This window comes from Protomyctophum parallelum, assembly GCF_964188405.1.
Source record: "Protomyctophum parallelum genome assembly, chromosome: 18".
NCBI classification, from domain to species: Eukaryota; Metazoa; Chordata; class Actinopteri; order Myctophiformes; family Myctophidae; genus Protomyctophum; species Protomyctophum parallelum.
Window position 1 is genome coordinate 31,317,295 of NC_139716.1, and position 14,541 is coordinate 31,331,835.

Here is a 14,541-nt window from a genome sequence, read left to right on the forward strand (position 1 = left end):
GGAAGAGACCAGACCACCTCCAAAAGTTAACCACGAGCATCATGATACACCTTTAAGGCACATACAGTAGCTGCCAGCATGTTTTTAGCAGCTAAGGTCAGGGCTTGGGGTCATGTGTCTGAGGACACAGAAAAGGCCTCATCATGACGCCAACGTCTCTCAACACCAACCACCAGGAAAACAAGAAAGCCACAAGGAACAACAAACAGACATACTTCCTCTCATCTTGTTTTCATCCATCCTTTGTTTATCAAAGAATAATATTTTGTATTTAAATGCCAAATGGCACAGAGATTGGGGGGACAAAAACAGGAACGAAAACATGTACAAACATCTCCACTTCCACCACCAGATATAAAAAAAAGACAGGAAACAACAAATGCGGATGGTAACTAGTCTGAAAGTGATGAGCATCCATCCAGGCCAGCAAAAGCCCCAATACGTTGTTCGCATGACAGACTAATTGCTGTCTGATGACGAACGAGGGGAGAATGTGTGTGTGAGAGACTAGGATTCTTGATTTTTTTCTTTTTACAATTAAGGCCTTACAGGACGTTCATCACAAGCGCCAATCAATATCTTTTCCTGGCAGCCCCAAAACTGCGTAGAGGCTGTGGTTGAGTGATCAGTCATGTGGATAATCACCTTGAGCAGTTGTCACGTAAGACCCCCAGTGACCATATTCACATGGTGGGCATTTTTGCAATGTGAATGCGGTCGTATTTTACAAAATAATATGATTCTCTTGTATAGTATAAATTAGGCAGCTCAACCTCTTTCAGAGATTAATCTTATTCCATTGGAAACTAGAAGAATGCAGAGTGTAAAACTGGAACTGTACAAATTGGACATAAAGCTTTACAAAAACATTAGACAGTAGTGCACAACTGGATATGATGTGTAAAATACATTTACAATACATTTACAACAGTGTTAGACCAGAGCATGTCTCAGGCTAGGGGGACCCGACTAAGGCCCTAAAGAACCATGGCTATAAAATAAGTAGAAATATAAATCTGTATAAATAGAAACGACCAATAAAAAAAATACATTAGAACAGTTTTGTGAGGCACAGTTTGAAAATGTGAAATTTGTCAGATAAGGCCACTTTTTTACAGTTTTGGAAAGGCATGACGTTTAAAACTCCACAGTCCTCTTGGAGTCCCCTTTCCAGATGCCATCTATAATTTCTGGGTGGTCCTTTCTGTTGGGATTAACTATTCACTATTCAGCCTAGTGAAAAGGTTGCAAGTGTCACACTCACTGGAAACACCGTCTCTCTCACTCATACACATACACAAACACACCCACAAATCAGGCTCACTGACACACACAAAGTGCTGGAGAATGCCCATTGGGTAGCTATTGGACCAGTACATTCCATAGGCCTCATTTTGGGTCGATGTGTGCTTCACCGTCTATATTCCAAGGTGCTATTTTCTCTTATCCTTCCAAAGCCCAGGTGGGACTGTCCTTCTCTTCCAGCTCCAGCCTCTCCTATGAGGATAGCCTTCTGCCTCTTAGTGTACGTTTCCACACTGCTTTCACCAGCCAGAGGGCAGGGCCAAAAGTGTGAAATCCCTCCTCTGCCTTGGGAAACACAAATCAACATGGCCCAGAGCTAGGGGATAACCAATCAGCTTACGTCTTGCTGACAAGCTGGTGAGTCTGAGACAAGGCGGCGCACTTTGCCACGCAGGAAGTTGACATATACTTCAAGTACTTCTGATGCTGAGGACACCTGCCATGTGTCTTCTATCCCTGGTGCTCTGGTTGGTGGTGTATACTCCTTAAAGGGAATATAAAGGAGCATGTGAAATCTGGCACAGTATAGCTTACTGTATTGTACTACAGCTGATTTCGTTTTTCTATAAGCTTATCCATGCCATTATCTATGTCAGGGGTTCTCAACGTTTTTGGCTGGGGACCCCCAGAAATGCGTTGGCCATGTCTCACGGCCCGTGCCTAGCCCCAAATACAAATTGACCGCTACAATAACCTTTAAAGAAATACACCCCTTTCTCTTTTTCCTTTATATACAAAACTCTCTTTGCCAAGAATATCAGATCTACAACCTCACGTGTTGTAATGCAACACATTGTGAGCTTGCAGGTGTCATATACTGTATGCTGTATGTTATGTATTATTATACAGCATATGGCGTAGGTGTGTGACATCTATCTGCATTTCTGCATGAACACGCTTCCGAAGTTCTCCTAGATCTCTATATCTAGGAACTGTTCCCAGTTACAAATGGCGTAATGAATGTTTGCTGTAGTGACCCTTGAACCTACGTACAGTATGTGTGCATTTCACAAAGCTTTAGGGCTCCATTTTCGTCACCGCTAAACCCCTTATCCCTAACTTATCCCAACTTCTTTGCCTTTTTTTTTTTTGCAAAACATTTTTGAATAGTTAAAATGGCCAGTCTACAAGCCCACAGCGTGTCAATGTAGATTGGCTAGTTGAACTATTCAAAAATGTTTTTCAAATAGTAAAAAAAAAGGCAAAGAAGTTTAGGGATAAGGGGTTTAGCGGTGAGCCAACTTAAGCTCATCTAAGTGCATTCAAAGTATATCAAGATCCATTGTTTCCTTCAATTTGACTTGTGGATGCTCACTAAACATTTAAAATCTACCAGAATCCACAGTGACAAATAAAGAAGTACACAATGTTGGAGAAACATAGACATTATCACTTTTGGCTGAAATGGTTTGGATCTGGTACCTCTATGGGCAGGATGTTGAGGCTGCGGAGCCAATTTGTGATGCTGTTCACATTTGTGATGCTAGTGTCTATTTGACTGCGCAGTGCTGTGCTTGTAACCGAGCGCTGTAGAGGGTTGAGAGCCTGCTGCAGCATCCATAGACCAGACTGCACCTCCTGGACTTGAGCCTGGTCAGGAAAAAACACACAGGGCAACAAATTAAGTGAGGGGATGTGATAAGCGAATGGAACGTCCTTCCAAGTTATTAATGGATGTTGTCTGTCCAATGTCCTGAAATCATTAGAATAACTGAAAATGTCAAAGGTATATCAGTGACATAGGTAAGGTTATACCCTTGACATGTGCAGGGTACAAGCTCAATTTAAATCTCCAGTTGTATGGTAGTTGATGCACTTGTTTTGACCTTTCTGATTTAAATATAGTAAGGGGGAAGATGCCAGTGTCTGTGTAATTAGTCTTCCATGACTGTCTTACTGTACCTATTAATTATACAGGCTCTTATTTAAATGTATAGATACATTTATACTTTCACTTACATTTTTCTCCTCCAAGACATCAATGCCAAAACTGGTATTTGGAACAGGGACAGACCCTGAAAGTCTACATTCTTCTCGACACGACCGCTGAGAGAAATAGAGATGTAGAATACAATTAGATAGTGGTTGCTTTTGTCCACAGTGCCTTACATTTTTAGCAGTGGGCAATAAGGCCTTTAATCTTAGCTATATGACCACAAGCAGTTGCCTCCTCCTGGCGAGCAGCAGTTCTCAAACCTTTTAAATTCCAGGACCCCTAGTTTTGTATGCGTGATTAGGCATGGATTTATATGGGTCCTTTCTGTTCCATTTGTACACTCTCAGACTTCCATTTGTACACTCGGTAAAGACTACCGGTAATTTGGTTATAACGATCAGCAATTGAACGTCTTCGAGGACCCACTTTGAGAAGCACTGCTTGGGTCTGTAACGTATGTATGGGTCTGGCTCTCACCATGTCTATTTCTCGTGCTTCCTTAATGAAGGAGGTCAGGACCTTCAGGTGGTTGCAGATGGGAGACGGTAGGCCTGGCCGGGTCCACTCCAACACCATCAACAGCAAGGTAAACAGTCCTGCAATTACATTATGTCACACGCAGTGAAAAACAAGTTGAGAAGTGAGTGCGCGAAACACCATGTATAACTGAAATGGATTTTCTTTTAGATAAATGATATTTCAGCTACAGAATGGGACTGTGAAGCCTGCTTTTGCCTTTGCCTTGGTTGCAAACCTTTAATACATATTGAAAGAATTGTGGATGCCACACAACACAACGTTTCTTGCCCCATTCATTAAACAAATAGAGACACCTTGGAGATACAAACCCTGCCTGTACCAACAGCCGTTGTCCTATACAGCTCTTGATATTGACCATAAAACCATTGAACTTTTCAACCAAAATGTGTGATCATCTACCAGGGGTTCCCAAACTGTGGTGCGTGCAGCCGTGCACCCCCTGTGGCGCGCGAGCGGCCTCTAGGGGGTGCGTGACATGAAAAGGCTAACGGTGGTGCTATGTTGCGTACAGAAATATGTTCAGGGGGTGCGTCAGCTAGGTTGGGAGGTAACAGGGTGTGCACAGTCCAAAACGTTTGGGGACCTAGGATCTATGACAGGAAATTAGGAGAGAGACATGGGGAGGAGTCGGGATCGGGAGACGAGAGAGTGCATTGCACAGTGCGCTATTTATGAACGCGCCCGACATAACATGCACTCTACATTTATCCATCGCTTTTTCTCAGTATTCCATTTGTGGGGCATATGCACTCAAACATGGGAGAGCACCACTAGTTTGACAAAAAAGGCCTCTGTGTACTGTGGACCTTGGGCTGCTAGATTAATTCCCGCTCTTGTTTTCTTGTCTTTTGCATTACTGTAAAAGGTGGGGGGGGGGACTGATATGTTGTGCAAGTAGAATATTTGGCCTACCGTAAATTTGAATGTCGTCATAAGGATGGGAATAATACACGTGATACACCACCAAGATACCCATGTACCGGTCTAAATACTTTCTTAATGTCAATGAAGTCCACTCCACACCCACACCACCAGAGGGAGTTCAACAAACCATGTGCAACGCAGATTCGGCACAAACAAGGGACTAAATTAATTTCGCTCCTGTGCCACAAAAATGTGGAACGCCCTACCAACTGTCATTAAGACATGTGAATCTCTTGGTCTTTTTCTTGTAGCATTTACTAACACAAACCAATGTTTCCTCCTGCAAGAACTATTATAGTCTCTTTTGGCAGACACAGCACATGAAAAGTGCTCGAAAAGCAGTTTCAGTTATGGGTAATTTGCTGAATGCACTCTTTCACTGCAGGCTGGATGCATGACACAGAAGGTTGATGGAAATCACAAATTACTTTCACAGACAAGTCAGATACAGGCCAGGTTAGATGTCCAGGCTCTCACTTTCACAGTGCAAAGTTAGAAAAACTGAAGCGAGATTGGATTTACTATAAAATTGTGTCCCTTTAGGCATGGTACATTTCCAATTCGTCCAATGCATTTACACATTTTCCTTGTTAGGAGAGGTGGATGTCTTTAATATGGCATCCAGGCCCCGGGAGCATTTAGGGGTTCAAGTGTCTTGCTCAGACAGGAACACCTCGACCCAGACTGGGCGAGATTGTGGGCTGAACCAGCGACCTCAGCGACCTCAGTCAGTTTCCCAGACTGCCAATCTACCCACTCAGCTATTGCCAACCAGTAATGAGTATACTGCATATTGTGGTGATGGGAAATATTTCAAAATGACCGACCACCCACATCATGTAGGAGATACTAAATAGCACATGCTGTAACTGTACACACATACTGTACACAGTAAAGTCTGTAGAGTTTAGAGACAATTTGTACACTCTCCGGTTTACATCAACAATCCAGATTTTGTTGTGTATGTAGGACAAGTCAGTTTGTTTGGCATCGTATATCCGTCTCATAACAGAGCTTCTACATAATTCCCTCTGTCCCGATACGACTGATATTTGTTTGTTATTTTGCAATGAAAGCATACATGGCCTCCTCCTGATTTCTTTCCAATACTGATTATCTACGCCAGGCCGGAATGCCTTGGCAGAAGATTATGTTTTCACCCCTGTCCGTGTGTGTACAGCCAATCTCGGACACCTGCACACAGATCAGTGTGTAAAAGTTTGCACACACACTCCCAGTAGGCCAAATCTCCTTGGAATAACCTCCAGCACAAATTAATCAAAATAAATGAGCCTCATGGTGGTGCTGTAAGTAAGAGACCGCTCCGCATTTTAGCCTATATAACACTTGAACTGTAGTTCCTACAATTCGTTTGATCATGACACAACTACGCATATCACACCTGATTAGATTTTCCGCAATTTTATATTTTCTTCAAGTTTTACTACTTCTCATGCATCTGGGACATACATACATACTGTAGTAGGTAACTACTAGGTATTATGAGACAGTAGACATACATTTCCAATGGGCTGCCAATCCTTATTGGTCCTCATTTGTATTGCTAATGATATTAGAAACCCTTCATCAACAATGTGATCTCAAGTAGGAGCACTTATAGTGGTCTTAATTTAACCTCAATCTAATTCCAGTTGTATATTGTGTTTCTGTGTGTGTGTGTGTGTGTGTGTGTGTGTGTGTGTGTGTGTGTGTGTGTGTGTGTGTGTGTGTGTGTGTGTGTGTGTGTGTGTGTGTGTGTGTGTGTACTGTTGTGAGTGCGCATGTGTACATGCGTGTGTGCGGGTGGTTAGTAGCTTCAATGGTTTCTATTCTGCAGACTCTGGTATTTGTATTTGTCTAAAAATGCTGATTGTTTAACAAGTGACTCAGCTTGAACATGACTGGATTTCACCTCCACCGAGGGCGGCCTACGATGAATGAATACTAACACGGTGACAGCACATGCTGTCCCCCCCAGCGGTTAATATTTGCAGTTGCAGGATTGTGGGCAAAGTTAAAGGTAATAGGCCGATTGCCAGCATCAGGTTGCCAACACTTTGTTGAAATTCTATTCTGGGAATGCCTAGTACGCAAAAACTGGCAAGCTTCACACTGCCACTGATGGATAACTCAGAAAGGTCAACCGGTGCTGCAAAGAGCATTTTCAAGAGCATTTTCAAACAATTCCTGGCAGCTGAACATCAAGATGACAAATCAGTCTCCCGACGACAAATGTGAAAGAAGACTCTGCTATCATGGATAGCAGAGTCCCCCCCCCCCCCCATGCTCCCTTTCGATGAATTGTGTACAAAAAGACCCGCCAATGGAAACAAGACATTCAAGGCTTTCTTGGATCAATCTTTTTCAGCAGACCATGTATATACCATGCAAACAGTATTTAATTAATCAATCCTCCATACAGAGATGGTTTGTTGATATCAGTGAGGAAGAACTTGACTGCACAGAGCCCTGCATTAAAGAGGTCAGACAATGCATGTTGGGAGATTAGATCTGGCTAGCACTTATTGGCACTCCAATCCAAAGGTGTTTGATAGGGTTTCACTTTTAGAGTTAAATCACACTACAGACCTTGCTCCATATGCTGAAATATAGGCTAATAATAATAATAATAATAATAGGGCAAATCACTAATGAAATACTGTACATAGGCTACATAAACAGGATGACCTGAATGACCAGAAATCAGATTACACGTGTGTGACATCATTTCCTGCTGACCCTGATTGAAGTACCCGCACATGTCCTTTTGCTCTCTCTGCTGTGTCACAACTAGTGGCATGGCATGTCATAATATGCTCCAGTTTTCTGGCTGCTCTGTCATGCCAGGAAAGAATGTGAGAGAAACAGCTATTGTTTCTGGTGTTAAGAGGCAGAGAAACCATCGTCTGCAAATATAGCTATTTAGAATATAGTTCAATTAGACTTGATGGTGACTTCACGAAGTTCACGTGCTGACTTCATGCCAAATGAACAGCACAACTATGCTGGCCTACAATGACTGGTCTATGCTCAGTGAAACCCCTTACCCCTACAGAATGTGACAGCTATAGCTCAGACGTTTAAAGTTTAAAGTTCCTCCCTGTCACACAATGCAATGTTTTTTAGCCACGATTATGCTCTATGCCTGAGGCGCAGCCGCCCAAGGGGCTAGAAAACTGTACAGAAAGTCAGAAACTTTCGCTTCAAAGTTCATTGATAAAGTAGGAACCCATTAATAAAGTTTACATAGAGCCTAAACAAGAACGCATGTAGGTCAAAGTTTTAGCTGAAAGGTTTATGCTTATAATTCTCCAGCGACAATTAAAATGACAATGAAACAATCTAAACGTACAAACGGATAAACTAAAAGTCAATTAATAACATTCTAATAACAGGCTAGACTAGTACTACACAGGCTACTTTTTACTTCTTCCTAAATTAACGGATGCAAACCAATTAGGCTACAATAAACGAAAACTCTTACCTCTTCTACCCGTTTTCTGCAACATTCGCAAAGATGTGCCACATCTTTTAAACACATCGTGAAAAATGATACAAGAAGTGCACAAACGTCACGGCGCAATCAAACGGCATCTGGCCAAATCCAACACACACCCAGAGCGTCATCCACCACGAACCGCAAGTGCAGATCCGCGAAAGCCACTGACTGTGAGAGAATAATGAGCAATCAGGCTTCAGGCATCAGCGAAGCGCGTCAGCTACTGTTTTACGTCCCCTGGCTGAGGTAATAAGCGATAACGCCGCAGCAGCACATGGCCGAGGGCGCGCCTTTACGCGAGAGAGGGGCGATATCCAAAGCCGCTTTTACGCACCGGCGCCAGGAGCGATACATAGAACACCATGCAACTCCCCTAGCTCGGTGTCTGTGACTCCTGCGCGTAAAGCATGTCTAACATTAGCCAAGTAGCCTACTGAACATAAACACAGGAAGGCATCGCAACAACTCACTGGATAACTCCATATCGGAATCCGCATAGTCCCCCTCTGGGTCCTCACCGTTTCTCCCATAGACCCATCTATTGGCCATTAATTGCAAACGAAGCTCTTTTTATGGATTTCTTATCCGGTAGTAGGTGTTTCTTCAATGTCGTTTGACTTTTTTCTTTCCATTAATCATGACTTTGAAAATCAGGTTGCATTGTCCATGTGATGATTATCTACTATACTTCCCCTGTTGTGGGAAAAAAAAGTTTTTCATTCATTGTTATCCCCAAATAATCATGTTTTCAAAACAATGGATAAAGTAAATACTGTCTCAAAACAGCCATGCAGTGACTTCCCAGCCACTGTGTTTTTTAATGGAGGCTCACCTGAACCCTTGGTCCCTTCCTCCTCTTTGGTAGATATGTTCAAAAATGATAGTGTAAATAATACGTAGGGTACTATAGAAATATGCCAACCAGAATGTAACAATCATATCAATTTCACGTCACGTGTACACACACAAATGTAGACACAGTCTACAGAAATGTCTGGAATCAATTTGATTATCCATATATAGCCTACCGGTATCCGTCTGTCCAACCATTTCACATATCATTAAGAAAAAAAGAAAAAAAAAAACATGTAGTCATTGTTAAATTAAAGCTATGACATGATTAGGCCTGCTGTAAAAATGTAACTTACATTCTCCAATCTCCATGCATGTATAGACCTATAGCATAGTCTGCAGGGATCCTATACTAACTATGTTAGTTCAGTTCATATATTTCATGTTTTAACCAGGACATAGTTGGCTTAGTGCCAAATGGACTAGTGGGCTATACAAATATTTATCTAAAAAAAAAGATGAAAGGAAGAAAAAAGAAAAAATGACACAGCTACTGTATACTCTATACATACCAACCAATCTCAAAACTTGTATAATAGGTCCAAGAAACTTACAGGACCAATTTTCAAGATATCATCGTACAATTGGTCCTCATAAATGCTCATTATGGTATCTGTGTGTCTACTTGATCTGTGTCTGCAAGAGGAGGGATGTGGACAACTCAGAAACCTGTCTACCAGTGACATCATCGATGGGTAATCGAAGCACATAGAAAGTGCTCTAGCATGCATGCTATAATAGAAGAAATTGTTCTTGCATGAATAAAACAATAAAATTGAAAATAAATGTTTGAAAAAATTATGTCACTGAAGTCTGAAGTGTCCAGTGTCCTCTGAGACACAGAGTGAGTACACAGAAATATCTTAGTGCTTAGGCCTATACTTTAAGCATACAAACAAATGTATAAGCATAAAACAAAGACAAAGACAATCCCATGCAATAAGTTGAAAGCAGATTTTAAATAAATATCACTGATGTACAGAAGAAAACGGGGGTGGCATTGTGCCGTGTTGTGAGCTTGTAGATCCACTATTCTTGCCATTTTGAAAATAGCAGATCTACAAGTTTGAAGTGGCATATAGTCGCTTCTTTTGTGCTTGGTTTCCTAGACCATGGGTTGCTTATTTATCTCATAAAATCTGGCAACACGGGGAAACCGTTCAAGTTCAGTTAGAGGTCTGGAGTTCATCTGCCATCGCTGCAGAGGCATTCTTAGAATAGTTTCCCCTCGATATGGCGTCCTTGTAATACAATGAAAGGCATGGCAAGAGGCTATAGGAGCTAGCTCTCACTCTCACATATCACAAAAAACGATGGTTCTACTTTGGGTTGGTTGAGGTGATGTGGAGTGTTTCTCATTTTGGGGTACTAGTACCATCGGGGTAATTTGGAGTACTCAGAGGTCATTTGGGGGTGCTCAGGGGTAATTTTGGGTACTCAAGGGCCTAAAATTTCAAATATTTTCCTTGTCTGATATTTCTGAACAATTCATCCCACATTCACAAAATCAGGTACATTTTGGAACTAATATACATATTAGCCAGTAAAGGCCAGCATGACCTGGCCTTAGTGAGTTTTGAATAAAGTCCAACAACAACAAAAATCACATCCGTGTTAAGTGAGGGGCGCTAATATATTAAAGTCTAACTCATGTTGATTAGGTGATGTAATGGTGATGTAAAACAAACGGTGCCAACACATACATTAAATGCCATTAACAATAAAGAGACAATCTGACATAATGAGTTACAAAATGACGTAAGTTTTCCCTTCATTGTCAATGGCGTTTATTAAACAAACATTGAACTAAAGACAAACCTGATTGATTAAACCTGTATATCTCAAAAATAGCATTATTTGACAAAGGTGCTATATACTGTAGCACCATAAAAGGTACAATGTATGTGCAAACAAATCTCTTTTATAGCTTAGCACACTTTTTGTAGTGTAGTGCACAATATTATACCCCCCCCCCCCAAACCCCCGGCTCATTGTGGCAATTTATCCATCACACTTAATTCTAATCCTATTATGAGATGATCAAACGATAATAGAAATGATCAGCAATGATCCATTGCAATAGATTAGCTTCTAAAGTAACATCTATTTTCCCTACTTAAAATATATTTTAATGTTTACTTTTTTCTTTTTTGTAAATGAAAAGAGATATTATCTCGTGACCCATAAAAATAGGTCCACGACCCAAACATGGCTTCGGACCCACTGTTTGAGAAACTGTGTTAAAGGATGTCAAATCACTTAGACCTTTTATGGTCCATGTCCTCACTTTGCCCTTTGGGACCAGAGTAAAGGAACTACGCTGAACCTTCCTGGAAGTCCCTACTGTGTTGTGAGAGGGGGGGGGGGGGGGGGGGGGGTGGTCTTTCAGAGATACGCAGAGGTCTTACGCCAGACAGGAAATTATGGTATATTTGGATTATCAGGTGTCAGCTCGGTATGCCGAGTGACACGTATTGACTCGCTAAAATAAATAGAAATGCTAAAAATAGCATCTCTATAGAATTGTTTCAACACAATGGGTTCACGTGCTTACTGTATTTACAATGTATGGTGAGTACAGGGAGTACTGCACAGTGCACATTCATTCCAACACACAACTGTGAGTTCACAGCTTCAAACTTGGCACATGATTCACAGAGGACTCGGGGAGAGCGATGCCCGGCGTAAATTTGATCAGATTGGCAGTTGTCCAGAACCGCCGACACAATCGGCCATATATGGGCATATATGTATTCCGGTATGCCATATATTATGGGCATATACTGATGACATCACAGGTCTCCATATATGGGCATAAAAGGGAAACAGACAGACACAGACAGGTACTGTACAGAAGCTGCTCTGGCAATGACAAACAGGGGTCCATAGACTTGGCTGCCACATGACGAGGTGGCAGGCTTGTTTCTTGTAAGAAACAAAATTAGTTACAAGATGTATTTATATCGGCCACATGATTTCTTCATGTTTCTTCAATATTGGGCTCTTCGTCATTTATTGCCCTAAACAAACATTAAAGATGGAGTGCAGTTGTGTCTATGAGGTGATGGTACTTCATTAGACACCCTGGAGTAGTTTTTATGTGCAATGGTGTATTAACTTTGTATCTAGGGTTTCTTCCTGGAGGCTGAACCCTTGACAGTCAAACGGGCCAATGAAATAAACAGTAATATAGTGACATCACATTATCAGCCCTCCCCTAACCCCTCCCCCTTTATCATAGAACTACAGCTGTGGTTCTTCAGTTCAGGTGGATCACCACCCATCACCACCCACCAGGCATACTTAACCCTTGGCCTACAATTCACGGAAAAAACGGAATTAATCGAAAAATCTAAACCTCCCGTTAACGGAAAAAACGGAATGACAATCAATATCAGTTATCGCGGGGTCAAAAGAGCAAAAATTAATATTTTTTCGCTAATATCACTAATGTTGGATGTAATTTACCAAAAAACTGCCGAAATCCGCGTGATCGTGCGCTATCGTGCACGCGCGCCGTCTCTATGTGCGTCGCTGTAAAAAATGTGATATTTTGCGATCTTTTGGGGTTGATTTGAGGTTAATTTGACTTAGTTATGAAAAATATAGCATTAGCTTAGCAATCCGGACCAGCCAAGCTATTGACTAGGGTCAAAATACTACAGGATGTTGTTGATCGTTGAACCGGAAGTGACTTAGGAAGATCCGTCTATTTTAGCCAAAATCAGCATAATGGTGCTTTCCCGCCATCTGGTGGCGAATCGAGAGAATACATTTGCAATGAATGAAAAAATAAAACATCTCTTCAATCCACCAGATCTTTCTTGTATGTTAAAACGATGAATTAAAAATATGCCAATTTGTTACCCAAACAAAAAAATTGGGACTGGTAGTCCAAGGGTTAATGAACTGGTGGGCGTGCCCACATAAAAACATTTTAAGAAATACTGTACACTTTTTTGAAAAAAGTATACCTCCTTATATAACAATAAGACCTGATTATCATGTTTTAGGGTGTAAAAAAATCACAGCACTCCATCTTTAACGTCCATAGATTTGTCCGGCAATCGATTTATGTCATAAGTGCTCTAAACAAACATAAAAAATCCCAGACTTGTGCTGCCATATGACGTAAAAGCCATGTATTGAAGGGGCTAGCGCCCCTCAAAAATGTGTATACAAAAGTGGAGTGAAGCGAACTATGACTAGGAGAAGCGAATTAAGGCGAGGGTAACCTAACTTAACTCACTGAAACTATTTCTATGTCACTCTCAGTAACTAAGGGTTAAACAATTGACATTGCATATGTATCAATTAGAGATGTCCCCCGATACTGTATCGGTATCGGAAAAGTATCGGATCGGCCCTTATTTGGTCATATCGGTATCGGGGAATATGCCAGTCTAACCACCGATCTGACACATGGCAGGTAAATAAAATGTTGGGGAAAGTGGAGTTTGCTTTGGAGTTGCCCAAACTGCAAGTGCACATTTGAGTGAGGAGTCTGCTATAAACTCAACACGAGATATTTAGCTAGATAGCAATAAACACTATTCCCGGTTGCGACTTCAAAATAAGATATTTTTTCTTTTTGTATTATTATAAATATTATTCTCTGGTATCGGTATTCGGTATCGGTAACGGCTAACACAGAAATTGGGATCGGGATTGGATCGGAAACGAAATCGGGACCTCCCTATAGTATCAATTATATGTACAGTATCAATGTTCAGTGCAGGGGTGGATGTCCCCTTGAAAAAAACCTTGTTCAACACTGCACTGGCTGTACAGAGCCACTGCACCACTGTGCTGTTTGTTCACAGCCGCCGGGCTGTTTGCTTATGTCTGAGCCAATATGAGACCAAGTACGTGCAGCGAGCCATGCATCGTGGCCAGAGCAGGGGCTTGGAGTGGGTGGCGGGTCATTGTGGGGGGCAGGGGTGTCTCGTCACTCTGACTCCTCGGCTGGACCGAGAGGCTGGCGTTGAATTCAGGATAACTAAAAAGGGGGGGAGGGAAGATACAAAGACAGGGATGAACCCAAGGACTCCCCCCCCCCCCCCCCCCCCACACACACACAAACACACACACACACACACACACACACAACTATGATACTAAACAAAGACAGGCAGGAGTCGAGGGTTGCAAACAGACAGGAGAGGGAGAGTTCCCGTGACGTCATAGTAAACAGAGCGTTTACTGAGGTGCAGCCAGCCAGGTCTGCTCCTCTGGCGCGACACGAGACAGGAAGCTGACATAAAAGAATAGGGGGACCGGCGGTGTGGGACACAGGAGCCAGGGGCCGTAGCCGGCTGCAGAGGATCGGAAATCATTGTTTCAGAACACACAGGCGTCTGAAGAGGAGAGGATAATCGTTAGAGTTGGCGGGGGTTCGCCGTCGTGTTGTTGAACAGCTGGCAAATGGTCAGAGCTATCCCCGTCTGTGACGTCCCCTCTGTAACTACAGGACTTGGTCACGTAT

General features: G+C 42.2%; 1 protein-coding gene across 1 annotated transcript; it reads right to left on the minus strand.

Moving 5' to 3' along the window:
- Positions 1–326: 326 nt before the first annotated feature.
- epoa (erythropoietin a) lies at positions 327–8,409 on the minus strand. Its single transcript, XM_083788563.1, has 5 exons — positions 8,190–8,409; positions 3,719–3,837; positions 3,265–3,351; positions 2,728–2,895; positions 327–1,789 (listed from the first exon to the last, which is right to left on the minus strand). Exons 1-5 carry the CDS (start codon positions 8,212–8,214, stop codon positions 1,637–1,639), a joined length of 552 nt encoding a protein of 183 aa, XP_083644689.1. The 5' UTR covers positions 8,215–8,409; the 3' UTR covers positions 327–1,636.
- Positions 8,410–14,541: the final 6,132 nt, after the last annotated feature.